This window comes from Laccaria bicolor, genomic scaffold (genome assembly GCF_000143565.1).
Source record: "Laccaria bicolor S238N-H82 LACBIscaffold_4 genomic scaffold, whole genome shotgun sequence".
NCBI lineage: Eukaryota > Fungi > Basidiomycota > Agaricomycetes > Agaricales > Hydnangiaceae > Laccaria > Laccaria bicolor.
Window position 1 is genome coordinate 221333 of NW_001889875.1, and position 13510 is coordinate 234842.

The 13510-nt window shown below is 48.4% G+C and overlaps 6 protein-coding genes across 6 annotated transcripts; 2 read left to right on the forward strand and 4 right to left on the reverse strand.

The window, feature by feature from the left end:
• Positions 1-2156: 2156 nt before the first annotated feature.
• LACBIDRAFT_311123 (uncharacterized protein) lies at positions 2157-2640 on the forward strand (the record flags this gene model as incomplete). Its single annotated transcript, XM_001876348.1, has 2 exons — positions 2157-2301; positions 2363-2640. The coding sequence occupies 2 exons, from the start codon at positions 2157-2159 to the stop codon at positions 2638-2640; spliced, it is 423 nt and encodes a 140-aa protein (XP_001876383.1).
• Positions 2641-2889: 249 nt separating this feature from the next.
• On the forward strand, positions 2890-4922 carry LACBIDRAFT_245872 (cytosine-purine permease; the record flags this gene model as incomplete). The annotated part of the gene is given in 11 exon segments (XM_001876349.1): positions 2890-3011; positions 3058-3255; positions 3366-3425; positions 3475-3616; positions 3714-3853; positions 3877-3981; positions 4038-4083; positions 4132-4333; positions 4394-4469; positions 4516-4548; positions 4565-4922. 11 exon segments carry the CDS (start codon positions 2890-2892, stop codon positions 4920-4922), a joined length of 1482 nt encoding a protein of 493 aa, XP_001876384.1.
• Positions 4923-6124: 1202 nt separating this feature from the next.
• LACBIDRAFT_311125 (uncharacterized protein) lies at positions 6125-6810 on the reverse strand (the record flags this gene model as incomplete). The annotated part of the gene is made up of 3 exons (XM_001876811.1): positions 6125-6595; positions 6652-6742; positions 6803-6810. 3 exons carry the CDS (start codon positions 6808-6810, stop codon positions 6125-6127), a joined length of 570 nt encoding a protein of 189 aa, XP_001876846.1.
• An 88-nt stretch (positions 6811-6898) lies between these two features.
• On the reverse strand, positions 6899-7145 carry LACBIDRAFT_311126 (uncharacterized protein; the record flags this gene model as incomplete). The annotated part of the gene is made up of 2 exons (XM_001876812.1): positions 6899-6940; positions 6993-7145. 2 exons carry the CDS (start codon positions 7143-7145, stop codon positions 6899-6901), a joined length of 195 nt encoding a protein of 64 aa, XP_001876847.1.
• Positions 7146-8674: 1529 nt separating this feature from the next.
• On the reverse strand, positions 8675-9873 carry LACBIDRAFT_292657 (uncharacterized protein; the record flags this gene model as incomplete). The annotated part of the gene is made up of 5 exons (XM_001876813.1): positions 8675-8839; positions 8965-9319; positions 9380-9470; positions 9524-9563; positions 9717-9873. The coding sequence occupies 5 exons, from the start codon at positions 9871-9873 to the stop codon at positions 8766-8768; spliced, it is 717 nt and encodes a 238-aa protein (XP_001876848.1). The 3' UTR covers positions 8675-8765.
• Positions 9874-10407: 534 nt separating this feature from the next.
• Positions 10408-13487, reverse strand: LACBIDRAFT_292658 (tandem pore domain K+ channel; the record flags this gene model as incomplete). The annotated part of the gene is made up of 10 exons (XM_001876814.1): positions 10408-10490; positions 10605-10632; positions 10684-11234; positions 11287-11376; positions 11433-11462; positions 11515-11575; positions 11629-12425; positions 12475-12627; positions 12677-12847; positions 12899-13487. 10 exons carry the CDS (start codon positions 13485-13487, stop codon positions 10408-10410), a joined length of 2553 nt encoding a protein of 850 aa, XP_001876849.1.
• Positions 13488-13510: the final 23 nt, after the last annotated feature.

Genomic DNA, 13510 nt, shown 5'->3' on the forward strand with positions numbered 1-13510 from the left:
TGAATAGTGTCATTGCACGCAATGAATTCGAATCTAGACGCCAGTCTGTCGAATTCACTACATCCTTAACTGCGGCATTCAACCGAAAGATAAGAGATCATTCCAGAGAATCAGCGCCAATAAGAGATAAAGTTGCAGACAAAACAAAATCTTAGGGGAAGGTGTTGGAAAGTTGCACGCTTGGAAAGGAATGTCGCGAAAGCTGATTGCGTTATTCGACGGGTAATAAGCTGTCGAGGTGACTTTTATTCGCCCCCATACGAGTGGGCATTAGTACTTTGCCACGGAGGCGATGCCTGAATTTAATGCTACGCCTGCCGGGAGAAGCTCCAAGATACGGGGTGCTTTAAAAACTAGAGTTGGGAGTCTACCTGTAGGCTTGAACTGCAGCTTCGATTTCGGAACGGCCGTGTGAGGATGAATTCGAAATAGAATCGATGGCAGAAAACGGAACAGAAAATGAACATGCTGAACATGAGGACACTCCGACATGGAGGCGCTAGATCTAAAAGCGCAAGTCATATGCAGAAGACATGGGAACGTTGCGCATCGCATTAACGCCCGCGTCATTAATAAGAACGGCCATAAGTCTCCCTTGTTTTGGAAGCCAAAAATTTCTATGACATGTCACGCGGATCTATGTAGTCAGCAAGCTGAAAAATCCACCGTGAATATTATTATATACCAGGATGACTCACCATCTCGTGCCAACTGAGGGAAAAAAATTGCGAGGACCGACGGATGATTCCGCTGCAGAAGGAGAATGACAAAAATCATCCGAGTGGGCAGGAGAGAGGGACCTAGGAGGAATGCGAACGAAAATGTCGGAGGTTTCGAACATCGAAATGATGAATCTCATCAAAACCAGATTGCTAGAGGTTGTTGTAGCAGCGACATCGACAACCCATAACTGTAAGGAGGAGGGTAGAAAAATCTCCAGATCCAAGGTAAGCGGAAATCGGATACTCCCTGTGATTGGCAGGAGAATCAAAAGGAAGACTGGAATGAATTGCCTTGTCGCCCGGAGACGTCAACAGAAGTCTTTGGGCTGGAATAGCTGGAGTGTGTACGGCATCTTAGCTGCAGGGTAGCTTCGCCTCGAAACGGAATCCATCGTGAAGAACCGGGGCCAGGGTAATACCAGGTATACTTGTCGAGGCTGTTCCTTTCCCACTGCTCAAGTCCAGTTCCGGAACGTTACTACCCCAGAAACGCTGAAATACCCCTTCTCCGATGCCTGGCCACATCGTGGTGAACATGATGAAGGTTCTCGTAACGAATTGGCGCCGATCATGATGCATGAAAAGGCTAGAAGCTGAAGATAAACACGTGAGACCTTGTCGAAGATTTACTGAATCAGGTCTGCTCTCTCGCAGTGGTTCAGATAACTCTTGGTCTCGCCATAACTCGCCACCTTAGGCGTAAAGCAGATAAGAGTTCCAGGGAGGTCTCGCCCCGAACTGCAGGGATGAGGGGGAAATGCATGGCGAGTGCGGCGTTGTCAAATAGTAGACATCGGTAAGTTGGTGCGCCCCTGTCTGGACGATGTCGCATTGCATTGTGTCCTGTTGACTTTTCTCATTCAGTTGACATTCTTGCGGCGCTCTCCAGGATGATCATGGCGTCAGGGTGATAAAAAGTTGGCTGATCGACCTGGTTCTCCTTAATGAAATGGCAAAAAAAAACGCGTATCAACGCGACACATAAGATGGAGATAAATGGCCAAAGGTCTTCAAAAAATCACTTTTTTGTTGATGACCGAAATTACCGACCTGACCGACGTCATAAATGGCGTCAAAGTCCCCACTTTAGATCCTATAGAGGAGTGCTAGTGAATCTTGGGTACGAACTAGGGGAACTGAGTAAATTACCTCGGCTCTTGGAGTGTCTTATCCATGACAAGGATTTGGTGCAAGAAGCCCAGTGGACTGGAGAAGACGTGAAAAAGATTGTCACAGGTTTTGCCGGTTCGGCGTTTCACAGGGTTGTATTTCCTCATTCGGCAGTCTTTCAGTTTCTTTTCTTGCCTTTCACTCATGACGTGCCTCCTCCCCCTCGTGTTCCGAGCATGTCGCTGGAGTATTTAGTCTGTGGCACAGCCCTTAGTACTGTCATCCCTCCTTTTTCCACAACTCTACACTTTTATCTCTTCATCAATGGCACGCGCGACGTCCAACTCACTCTCTCACTCACCAAGTTTGAGCAAGATGTTAGTGCATGGCGGCGATACCATTGTCGCTCCTGTAAAAGAAGCATATTTCGCGTTTGCTCTGATAAAAGGCAATGTTTTCCTCGTCCAAGGTAAGTGTCATGATGTTTATCAGGTTACAGCCGTTTCTGACGCGTTTCTCTTTGTCTCTAGTGTCGCACGCGACCCCAGCGTCTGCGCTGACCACCGTCGATGTTAAAATATTCCGACACGAGTTTATAACAATATTTCGCTTCTCAGAAGCCACTTCTTTACACCCCGCAGACATCTGCATCCTGGAGCCCATTGATGAAAAGCTCACACGTTATGAGGAAGAAAATGAGACGGTCTTTTTGGCAAAGGATCTCATGGATAAGCTGCGGAAGATGACGGACCCGCGGAGGAGATTTCAATCTCGCCGATGTTCAATGCAACGACAGCGGCAATGGTGACGAGAGTTGAGTTTGGTGGTCACGCAGTGTCGAGTTGGATTGTCTTTCACCATGACGCATTTGTATTTTTATCGCACATCAGCTATGTAACTTATGCCGTCTCATTTCAGATGAACATTATACGATATTCACTCGCTTCTAGAAGGTAAGTATCTATGTAACTTGCGCTTCTTCGTCGTATCCACAGGTCACGCGCTGGATGCTTCTTTCGCTGCTTCAGCCAGAAGCAACCCCTCATCTCAAACACCCATGGCCTCATCGAACGTTTCAAAAGCCTACTCGACGCAACCCATCCGGCCTGACGTTCAAAGGGAGATTTTTTTTCAGAAAGGGTCCGAATTTCTCTCGCGATGGGGAGTCGAGACCCAAGGGTAGGTCTTTCCCCAACGCCTAGACAAGCTTACCAGGGAAAAACAGTATCACCCCAATACCCACCGAACGCCGGACCGATAAGCGTCTCTATCAGCTGTTCTTCGTCTGGTTTTCCGCCAATTTCAACATCCTGAATTTTGGCACTGGGTCGGCTGGCCCTGCGTTTTTTTCCCTCGGCTTTCGGGCAAGCCTTGCTACCATCCTCTTAGTTGATATCATGTGTGTGAACCTTCCTCACCCGGGGTTGCTGATAAAGAACACCCACCCTAGAACTTGCGCCATTCCGGCTTATTTGTAAGTTTTGGCCAATAAATCGTGACTCCTCTTGAAGTATTGTTCATCCTCCTGATCAGTGCGGTATTCGGCCCCAAGTTGGGAACGCGTGGGATGGTGCAATCGCGCTTCTCCTGGGGGTGAGGCCAGACGTTTGTATATGTAGAGTATAATAATTAACAGATCCAGGTACTATGGTTCGATCATCCCGAGTCTCCTTAACGTTATTTCAATGCAGGGATATTTGATCCTGAACTGCATCATCGGCGGTCAGAGTTTGGCAGCTGTTTCTCACCACTTGAACGACACCTTGGGTATCGTCATCGTTGGCGTCATCAGTCTTTTGGTGAGTTGATCTATTGATGTATCTTGGTGACTCACGTTTAGCGCTTGATCTCAGGTGACATTTTGTGTGGTTCATATGTGAGGCTTCTATGTTTACGACATCTGCCGGAGTGGATGATGATATGAATAGCTTCGAGACTTATTCTTGGATACCGAAAGCGCTGGGTCTTCTTGTCATACTTGGAGTTGGGGGGAAGCACCTAAATCAATCGACATCATCATTGTTTGCCCCCCCACTGCCACTAGTGCAAATGCAATTTTGTCCTTCGGCTGTTTCGTTGCTTCAGCAGTTATCGGCTGGTGCACATTAACCCCAGATTACGGAGTCTATCATGACGCGGAAGCATTGAGGTAAATGTAATCAGGTTCTGTCACTTCCAATGATTTCTCAAGCTGCCGCAAAATAGCCTCCGGATCTTCACGTATACCTATCTCGGTTTGCTAACTTCGAATGTGAGCATCACGAATTTTGTTATCAACTACATCATCACGCACTGGTAGGTACCATGGCATCTGACTGGTGCGGCGTTTGCTGCGGCGGCTCCAGGAGTACCGGCTTGGAAAGAAAATTTAGAACCAGGCTTTAATATCGGTCAATTGCTCGCCGTGATCCTCTCACCAGCTGGAGTCTTTGGGAAATTCCTCCTAGTCCTCCTCGCCCTATCAACATCTTCCGCGTGCGCCCCGACGATGTATACTTTCGGTAAGGCGTTTCGTCGCATTCGACCCTGAATGAGCGAACAACGTATCGTCTTCTTTTCAGGAACCAGTTTTATGACCATTGCGCCGTTCCTAGCTCGTCTGCCGCAATGCGTCTTCGCAGTCCTATCAACGGCGATGTAAGCTGAAAATACAAAATGACCCACCGTCTAATCTACACCACAGATTGATACCATTGGCTATTCTTGGTGCCCGACAGTCTTACCGAGTTGAGTTCACCGGCAACTTTCTTCAACGGCCATTGTCAAGGCGTTATCGGTTATTGGTCCACAGCATTCGCAGCCATCGTTCTCTCTGAGCATTTTTTTTTTCGCTCAAACAATTTTGCCTCGTACACTGTTGGGGACTGGGATAACCCAGCAAGGCTCCCGTTTGGGATTGCAGCCGTCCTCGCCTTTGCAGGAGCCTTTGCGGTGATCGTCCCCTCTATGTCCCAGACTGAGTACACTGGCCCAATCGCCAAGGCTGGCACAGGTGATATTGGAGTCCTAACGGGGTTTTTGACAGCGACACTTTTGTATGGCGTTCTAAGAACCCTCGAGCGCAGGTTGTTCCCGAAGCGATCCAGCTGATATGTTAATTCATTCTCATGATCTTGGGGAGACTTAGTTATGGTAACAACCATCTTGTGCCCATCCTTTGCTTGCGTACAGAGAGTTGGATTCTGCGCGTGAGCGGCGGTGATTGCCTTAGGAGATCCGAGAATTGCTATCGAGGCCTCCGTCACCTGGGGAAAAGAATCATACGACTCTGACCAGACCGATCATGTCAAGTGCCCTTCCGAAAATTATGTTGTGGATCATCATAGCAAGTCGGATCCAAATCATCCAGGCCCCCGGAAGCTCATGCTATTTCTTGTCCGCAAAAAGCAGTCAAAATGGGCCTCAAATCCGCTAAATTGGCTTCTTCTCTTCATCGCTGACGGTAAAATCTCCATCTTTGATATGAATGCTATTCCAGAAAATTTTCTGCCCAGTTGCGCCCTCAAATCCGCTATCCGTGGACATGCCTGGGGCTAAAATCGCCTCGAATCCGCTATTCTGGGACAAAGATTGGCAAAATTTTCGGCCCTCAAATCCGCTATTTTTGGACAAGAAATGGCTTGAGCTTCCCGGGGCCTAATCATCCTTTTCGAGTCGGCCATTCTCTCCAAGGGCCTGGGAAGTCCGAGTGTAACCGCAGATGCGAGCACACGATTAGGAACTTCCGGAAAACGAAACAAAAGCCAGTAGGTCCCTTCTAGAAATCCTTGCGATCCCATGACAAGTCACGTTCCCCACTTTGGCGCAGTTTCGAAGTTCTCGATTCTCGCCTCACCAACTACGACCGATTGAAAAGGGGTCAAATTTCAAGAGTCGGCATCTTGGGGTATCACCAGTAAGCCCTTCTTTCATTTTATCGGCCGGATCCAGGGAGGAGAGGGTACGAGGCAGAGGTGTCGGATGAGGTCGGATGATTGATGGCATGAGGAGCATATCGGGGCTGGAAAAATCACGAAAACATCCAGCTGAGATGTCGCAACACTGATATCGAAAGTTACTAGATGATAGCAGGTATCAAAGCTAACCTGATCGCACAAGGACATCCCAAGAATAGCCTTATCAGCCGCCAGACCTAAAGCACAACATGAGACTAAGCACGTCTTCAAAAGGTGGTCTCAACAATCCTGTGGCAAAGTATCAATTACCCTGATAAACTAGATCCAAATGCACCTCTGACGATTGATCAACTTTCGAATTAGGCCGTCCAGGTTGCGTGCTAATTTTACAATAATTCAGCCACCCAATCGATGTCCTTGTCCCCACTGATGGCCTCCGCCGCTTGTAGATGGAGCTGGTCTCCGTGGAGGTATCACTTGTACTCCTCCAGCAGCCAGTCCGGCTGCTACACCTCCGGCGTTCGGTGGCGGTCGTGGAGCCCTCCCTTCGCCCAGAAGATTTCTCAACCACTGTGGAGCTTGTGCAGCGTTCGCCAATACACCCTGCGACCCGAGCCCCACGCCCCATACACTCCACCACCATGCATGTCCAACAACCGCACCCGCCACAGACTGCGCTGCAGCCGCGGGTCCTGCCATGAGGAGGTCCATGCCAATCATAACGTATGGGAAATACTTGATGGGAACGGTGAGGAGACCCATGAGAGAGGTTTGTGCGCCTGGGGGTGCGAGGGCGGAGGAAAGATAGGCGAGGCAAACGAGCAGAGGCCGAAAGAATATGTATGTTTTGATAGGAATTGTGGCTACCTGAATCGAATTTTATTAGAAGTGGGGACATCGGGTAAGGAAGATAGAGAACGGACGATAATTGAGCCGCAGGCAAAAAGGAGTTGCCATGCCAGATCAGCTGAGTGACCGAGATACGGTCCCGACTCCAGTTGGTCTGTCATACGGCTGCACGCAGATTAAGGTTAGTCAATTTGACCAAAGATCGACGGCGAAGACCACACTTACTAGAGCATGGCCAGCTCGAAGATGTAATTGATTCCTCCACCTGTAAATGTAACCCAAATCAATACCTTGCTCTCCCGAAAAGAGATTTAATCCCGGCTACCCACTCCCTAGAAAGAAACTGGACCACAATCTCCAGACCTATACAGGAATGAGCCGCCTGTTTTAACCCACCAAAAACATGGCAACACACCTGAAACTTCTTCATTACCAGTTCTCGCACGAACAAAATCTTGTACGGGGCCACGATATTCAAAAGCACTGGGATAGTCACAGCCAGCGAGGAACCACATAGAAACCGAGTTATCGGTGGAATTTTCCGCAATTCCGCGACAAATTGGTCCATTTTTGCTTGAAGATAAGGTGAATTCGTGGTTCTTGCAAAGGTTCAAGCGTTCAAATGGTAAGAGGTCATAGCAATTTGTTGTGGTTGAGGATGCTCAGCGCTCAGTGAACTAACACTGGCGTGTGTTCTTTCAATTTGGCCTTGCTTGTCTAGGCCCTCTGCTTTCCCAGCGCCATAGACCAAGACTCCCCAAGATTTCCTTACCACCTCGTTTATGATGATATCAATGCGTCCTTGCTTACCATCCTCCTGTTAGTAGTTGCGTAGCTTGGCTTGGCAGCTTGAATCATGGGTTTTGCTTGGATGGGCGTCTCTATGTTCTAACTTCTGACTTCTGGACAACTTCTGGGCATCGCCGAATAAGGCCGCGCTATAGATCAACGACCCCCACTCATGGTTGAACGGCTTGGGACAACTCATTATGCATTTATGGACGAGCGGCATAAAAAAGGCATTGATTGGTGAGTTACTACCACTGGTTCCATTTCCGCGTTTATCGAAATGAGAGACAAACCACTTATCAAAGTTTTGTGCCAGTACCACTTATTTCTTCCGGTCGACGACCCCAAGAGCAGAGAATCTGTTTCCCTAACTCGACCGATGTAGTGACACATCAAGCTTACTAGCTTCCGTTTCCGTATAATTTTATAAGTAAGCGCCTTTCTTGGCACTCATGTCTTGGACAACGAGCCCCACTGGGCGTGGGTGTGCAAGACTGTGGCTGTTGGCGAGTGGATGCCGCAAAGTATTGTTTCTGGAAAGGACCTTCCAAGTCCTGCCAGACTTCCCACCTATAAATACAAGCCCATGGTGCGCTCTCAAGTCCCCACAATCCGCACATGAGCAACTTTCCACCCCAAGTACGCCTATCCACAGTTGAGGGTCCTACTCAGGATGTCGAAATTTTATCAAGCGACCACAGTACGCTCGACGCCCACGAGATTTACAAAGATAACAACATGGATCGAAGTGCGAACGGGATGATTTGGGTGTTCACGTGGAGCGAAATCGTTGGCTATCTCCTCCAAACGGTTGGACTTATTGCGGGGATTGTGTTCGGCATAAGGGCGATCAGAACGTATGATGCGGCAAAGAGTTCACTCGGGATTGCGACCAGCGCCAACGAGATATCAACGAAGGCGTTGGCGCAAAGCAGGTTGGCGAACCATCTCAACTTGTTGACGTTCTGTGCCTCTATGCAAGCAGGCCCACCCTCCAATTTCGTACGTCCTTCCACCTACGTATTGAGCTGGATTCCATTTACTGCGCCAGCCAGACTACCCCTTGCCCCACGGTCAATACATATCTGTTGATGACTGTGATCAAGGGGATTTCTCCTCCTGATGCAGATGTGACAATGGCCCCTTCACCATCGAAACCTCGTACAGCACGCTTCGCTATAATTATAGTCGCCGTAGTTATACTATTTGTGACTATTGGAGCTTTCTTAGTTGGCAAGAAAAGACTGAGAATCTCCGTTAAAGTTAACTAGTATACACGGTCGGTAACCTGGAAATATACTCTAGATAGATATGTAGTTGCATTTTATTTTCATTATCCCCGCGTCCTGAGGATTCATCTAGACAGCCGCAAATATTTAGAATGTTGGCATGATATCAATTACTCTAATAAATTAGCCTCAAATGCACCCCTGACGATAGTCAGCTTTCGAATTTGGCCGTCCAGTTTGCGTGCTAATTATACAATAATTCAGTCTCCCCTTGTCCCCACTGATGGCGTCCACCGCTGGCAGGAGTGTATCATGTAGTTGGTCTCCGTGGAGAGACAAATTGCACAGCAGCCAGTCCGGCTGCTACACCTCCGGCGTTCCTTAGCGCTCGTGGAGTCCTCCCTTCGCTCAAAAGATCTTTCAACCACTGTGGAGCTTGTGCAGCGTTCGCCAATACACCCTGCGACCCGAGCGCCGCGCCCCATACACTCCACCACCATGCATGCCCAACAATCGCACCCGCAACAGACTGCGCTGCAGCCGCGGGCCCTGCCATCAGGAGGTCCTTGCCGATCATGAAGTATGGGAAGTACTTGACAGGAAGGGTGACAAAACCCATGAAGGAGACTTGCCCGCCTGGACCTGCGAGAGCGCAGGAAAGATAGGCGAGGCAAACGAGTAGAGGCCGAAAGAATATGTTTGTCCTCAAAGGAATTGTGGCTACCTGAACGAAATGTGATTAGAAGTGGGGACTCGGACACAAAGGGGAGGATGGCGAACGTACAATAATTGAACCGCAGGCGAAGAGGAGTTGCGACGCTAAATCAGCTGAGCGGCCAAGGTAGGGTCCTGACTCCAGTTGGTCTGCCATATGACTGAAGCAGATAAGTCAAGTTGGCCAGAGAATGACAGGTAAGACCACACCTACTGTAGCATAATGAAGTCAAAACCGTAGTCGATTCCTCCACCTGTTAACATATTCCAAATCAATGCCTTGGTTCTCCGAGAGATAAAAAACTTCGTCCCGCTACCCACTCCCTAAAAAGAAACTGGACCACAATCTCCAGACCTAAGTACTCAATGAGCCGCTTTTTTGATTTGTCAAGAGCACAACAACACACCTGTAACTTCTTCATCACCAGTTCTGGCACAAAACAAAACATTATGCGGAGCCACTATATGCATGAGCACTGCGATAGTCACAGCCAGCGAGGAACCACATAGAAACCGAGTTATAGGTGGAATTTTCCGCAAATCCGCAACGAGGTAGTGATCCATGTTGATTCTGGTGGTTCAAAGGTGAATTTGTGGAACTTGCGAAGTTCAACTTGAAGTGTTCAATGGTAAGAGATCATAGCAATGTACTCTGGAGTGAGAATGCTCAGCGCTCAGTGATGACCGTTGACGTGGTCAGAATGTTCATTTAATTTGGCTATGTTTTCCCGCCTGTGCACGCTTCGCTATAAATAGAATACTTAGTCGCTGCTTTTAGTTGACTGAACACCTCCAAAATCCACTAGTATCCACAGTAGATGACCTGAAAATACACCCAAGAGAGTATATATAGATATGTGATTGCATTTCATTTTTTCCCCCGGGTCCCGAGGTGACAATGTATCTCGACAGCCGAAAATACACGGCACTAAGGACAACTGTGGGCATAATTCCATATTACAATAATTAGAACCACTGGATAAGCGTACTATAATAGTGTTACATGCATTGGCAAGCGAATAGCAGCAAGCGCGGACACCACCGTCTTGGAGCTGCTGGGGTACATAACATTTCCACCGGATACCATAATCAATACATCTACAGGTCTGAATATGTCGTGAACTTTGGAGCGAGTCCTTGAATTTCATGGATGGGAAGGTTTATGATCATGGTCCAAATGCCTGTGGATCGTCAAGTCCAAGGCATCCTTCGCAGCGGCGTCTATCTCTTGTAAAAACCCTGCACAATGAAATAGTGAGATGAAAAGTTTACGGACGATTACAAGAGAGACTTACGTTCGATATTTGACAACAAAATTTCTACCTGTGCGGAAGCATAAAAATAATCCATATAGTTGACCACATACGCACTGACCTTTCTATTCCCATGTTTTCCGTCACCATCGGGTTCGGATTTATGTATATTCTCTTTCCTTCCCGCAGCCACTACCGTGCGCGCCCTCTGAACGCGCTCTAAAATATGGTGAGGAAGCGCGTGAAGCTTTCCCTTGATACTTCTACCCAGCTCATAATGCTCAGGGTTAGAAGTATTGATGGTATTTGTTCGGGTGTTATGTCGGATAGGGGCTGGAGATAAAAGTGTGGTGCTTGTGCCAGCGGAGGGCGGTGTCGCGAAGTCTTGTTCTATGAAGGAGTTGTTTCGTAAAATATCTGTTCCATTGGGGGCTGTAGTACTAAACTTTTGACCTCGCGGAGTAAATGTGAGTGGGGAGTTTGGAGATATCGGAGACGCAGGGTGTTCTTGGTTGGTTGTGGGGGTGAAGTTTAGCGACGTTCCAACCATCGTGCGAGAATCATGGAAGCGCTGACGGGAATTATCTTCATTAATGTACGGACTTAACAGTGGCTGTTGGCCCTGCGGTCGAATGGCGCTCTTGTAGTTTATTGAGTATGCCTCGGTCAAGACTGGACGACGGATATAGGCGGTTACACAATAGAAATAATAGAAATGACCTACTTGATATAAGGATCGTCATTGTAGCGACTCCCAGGAGAGCCCAAACGACAAAAATGGAACGTCCGGCCGGTGTGCTTGGAGAAAGGTCACCTGAGAAATGTAGACGTTGATTCTAAAAATTGAACGCTGTACAAGGAACCACATACCATATCCGACTGTGGTGAATGCAACAAAACCTGCGAGATCCGATATTGATATGCATTATAGAGAGAAAAAAAGACAGCTTACAAAAATAGACGGCCGTACCAAAACGCCATCCCTCCGTCTTCATAAAAATGGCAGATCCAACCTGAGCTTCGAATTAGCATCGCAGTCGAGGTAGCGTTCGTATAAAGTGCGAACCAGCCAAAACATAAAGAATAACAAGAACGCCGCAGATAAGCGCGCATAAAAAGCAGTTTCCTCCTCTGCTTCTACGGTCGCGTCAAACACGTCGGGGTCCATGGTCATTGTATATGTGAGTGGGACGCCGTGATAGGAACCGCTGTCCTCATGATCGTCATATGAGTCTTCTTCTTCTTCAGTGTGTATGTGATCGACATGTTCGCCATGTCCCATGGCCAGCGCAAAATTTCCCAAGAGAGCTAGCATTCTGCCGAGTCGAATGTGCGTCAACGGGGAACCACCGGTCCCTCCACCCCCTCCTACAGGTTCACTTGGATGCCACCCCCCAGCAGCGTTGTCCTCGTCGCTTAATCTGAAATTGGGCGGTAAGAGGCTAGCAAGCGGGGCCCCAGCTTCCATTGCCGCGGCTTCTAGCTGCGCCAGAGAAAGGGCTTCAACATTCAGCCGCTTGTGCCTCGGACCACCGTGCGTATACTTCCATGTCGTGTCGTTTCTACTTCTCAAGCAAAACGCTTTCCACCATTCGTCGTCATTTCGTTCCTCCTCGACCCAAATGGGCAGCCTTTTAGCTCTCAGTCGCCATTTTACTGCGCCCCTCCAGCGGTGGTTAATACGTCGCTCACGGTCGCGCGTGCGAATCCCTCGAATTCGCTTCTGGAGGTTTATAGCTACCGCTTCAAGGACGGCCTCACGGGAGAGAGCAACAGCGAGCGCGAGATTGAGGATCCCAAATGTAATATAGAAACAGATAACTACCCGAGATGCCGTAGATGACGGGTGTAGATCTCCAAATCCTGTTCGGCTAAGTCTTCTTGAAACGGGTACGAAATTCAGGGAACATACCAATTGTTTCAATGGAAACAACAGCCAAATATAGGGCGTCGATAAAGTTAAGTTTCATCATCACAGATAAAACCAGTGCTCCCAGGGCGATGTAGCAGAGGAGAACGATGACGATGATAACCAAAGACCGCTGCTTGTGTGTTAACCCACTCCCTATGAAACGACTGAGGAGAGAAAACGAGAACATATGTGAAGCGCGTACCGCTTTTGCTGAAATTTTTTGTCCACGCATAATCAATCAGCAAGGTCACGTTTGTTACTGTCGAGGAGAACGTAGCACAGAGTGCCATCCAGAATGACTGTCCATAGGTGAATCCGTCGTCGTCGCGGTGACCTATACCAAACGCAGTTACCGCGATGATACTGATGACGTCTATGTCGTGATTAAATTGAGAAGAGCGTTGACAAGAACATCCAAACTAACCGTGCGCGGTGAGGGATATGATGGCAAGGATGGTCATCAACTTCACCGCCCTTTCCGTGAATCTAATCACCAAGCAGATGCATGCAAATAGCGCGAAAGCCATGCTCACGGCCATAGCAACGTTGAGCAGGCGCGGATTCGGTCGGGTTTCTATTGTTTCGCTGTTCGGACCAGTTCTGACGTACCAGTGACCACTGAGACTTGGAATATCAAGAAGAATTGAGAATGGGACTACGATTCCGGAAAAAATGGGGAGAATGCGATATGTTGGGCTCGATTCGGATATGACGAGGTGTGGGTGAAACAAGGTAGTGAGTTTTTTCCAGCTTATCGGCCCGAGATGGTGGTGGTGGTGTTCATGTTTAGGCCGAGAAAATTCCCCGCTGTTCTCTTCGACATGATAGTTCGAAAACCGTCGCAGGGGATCGGAGCGCTGAGTGCGATGGGTAGCACCAAGCACGCCACTTGGCGGGTATGTATCCTTGTCGGTAGAAGGCTTCTCAACGCTGGAGCTACCTTGGACTGGCTCGGGATCCTGTGAATTGACCAGCCAAGAAGTTATGGAGCTGGGAAGGGGTAAATTAAGCATCTTATGAATGGATGACGGGCATT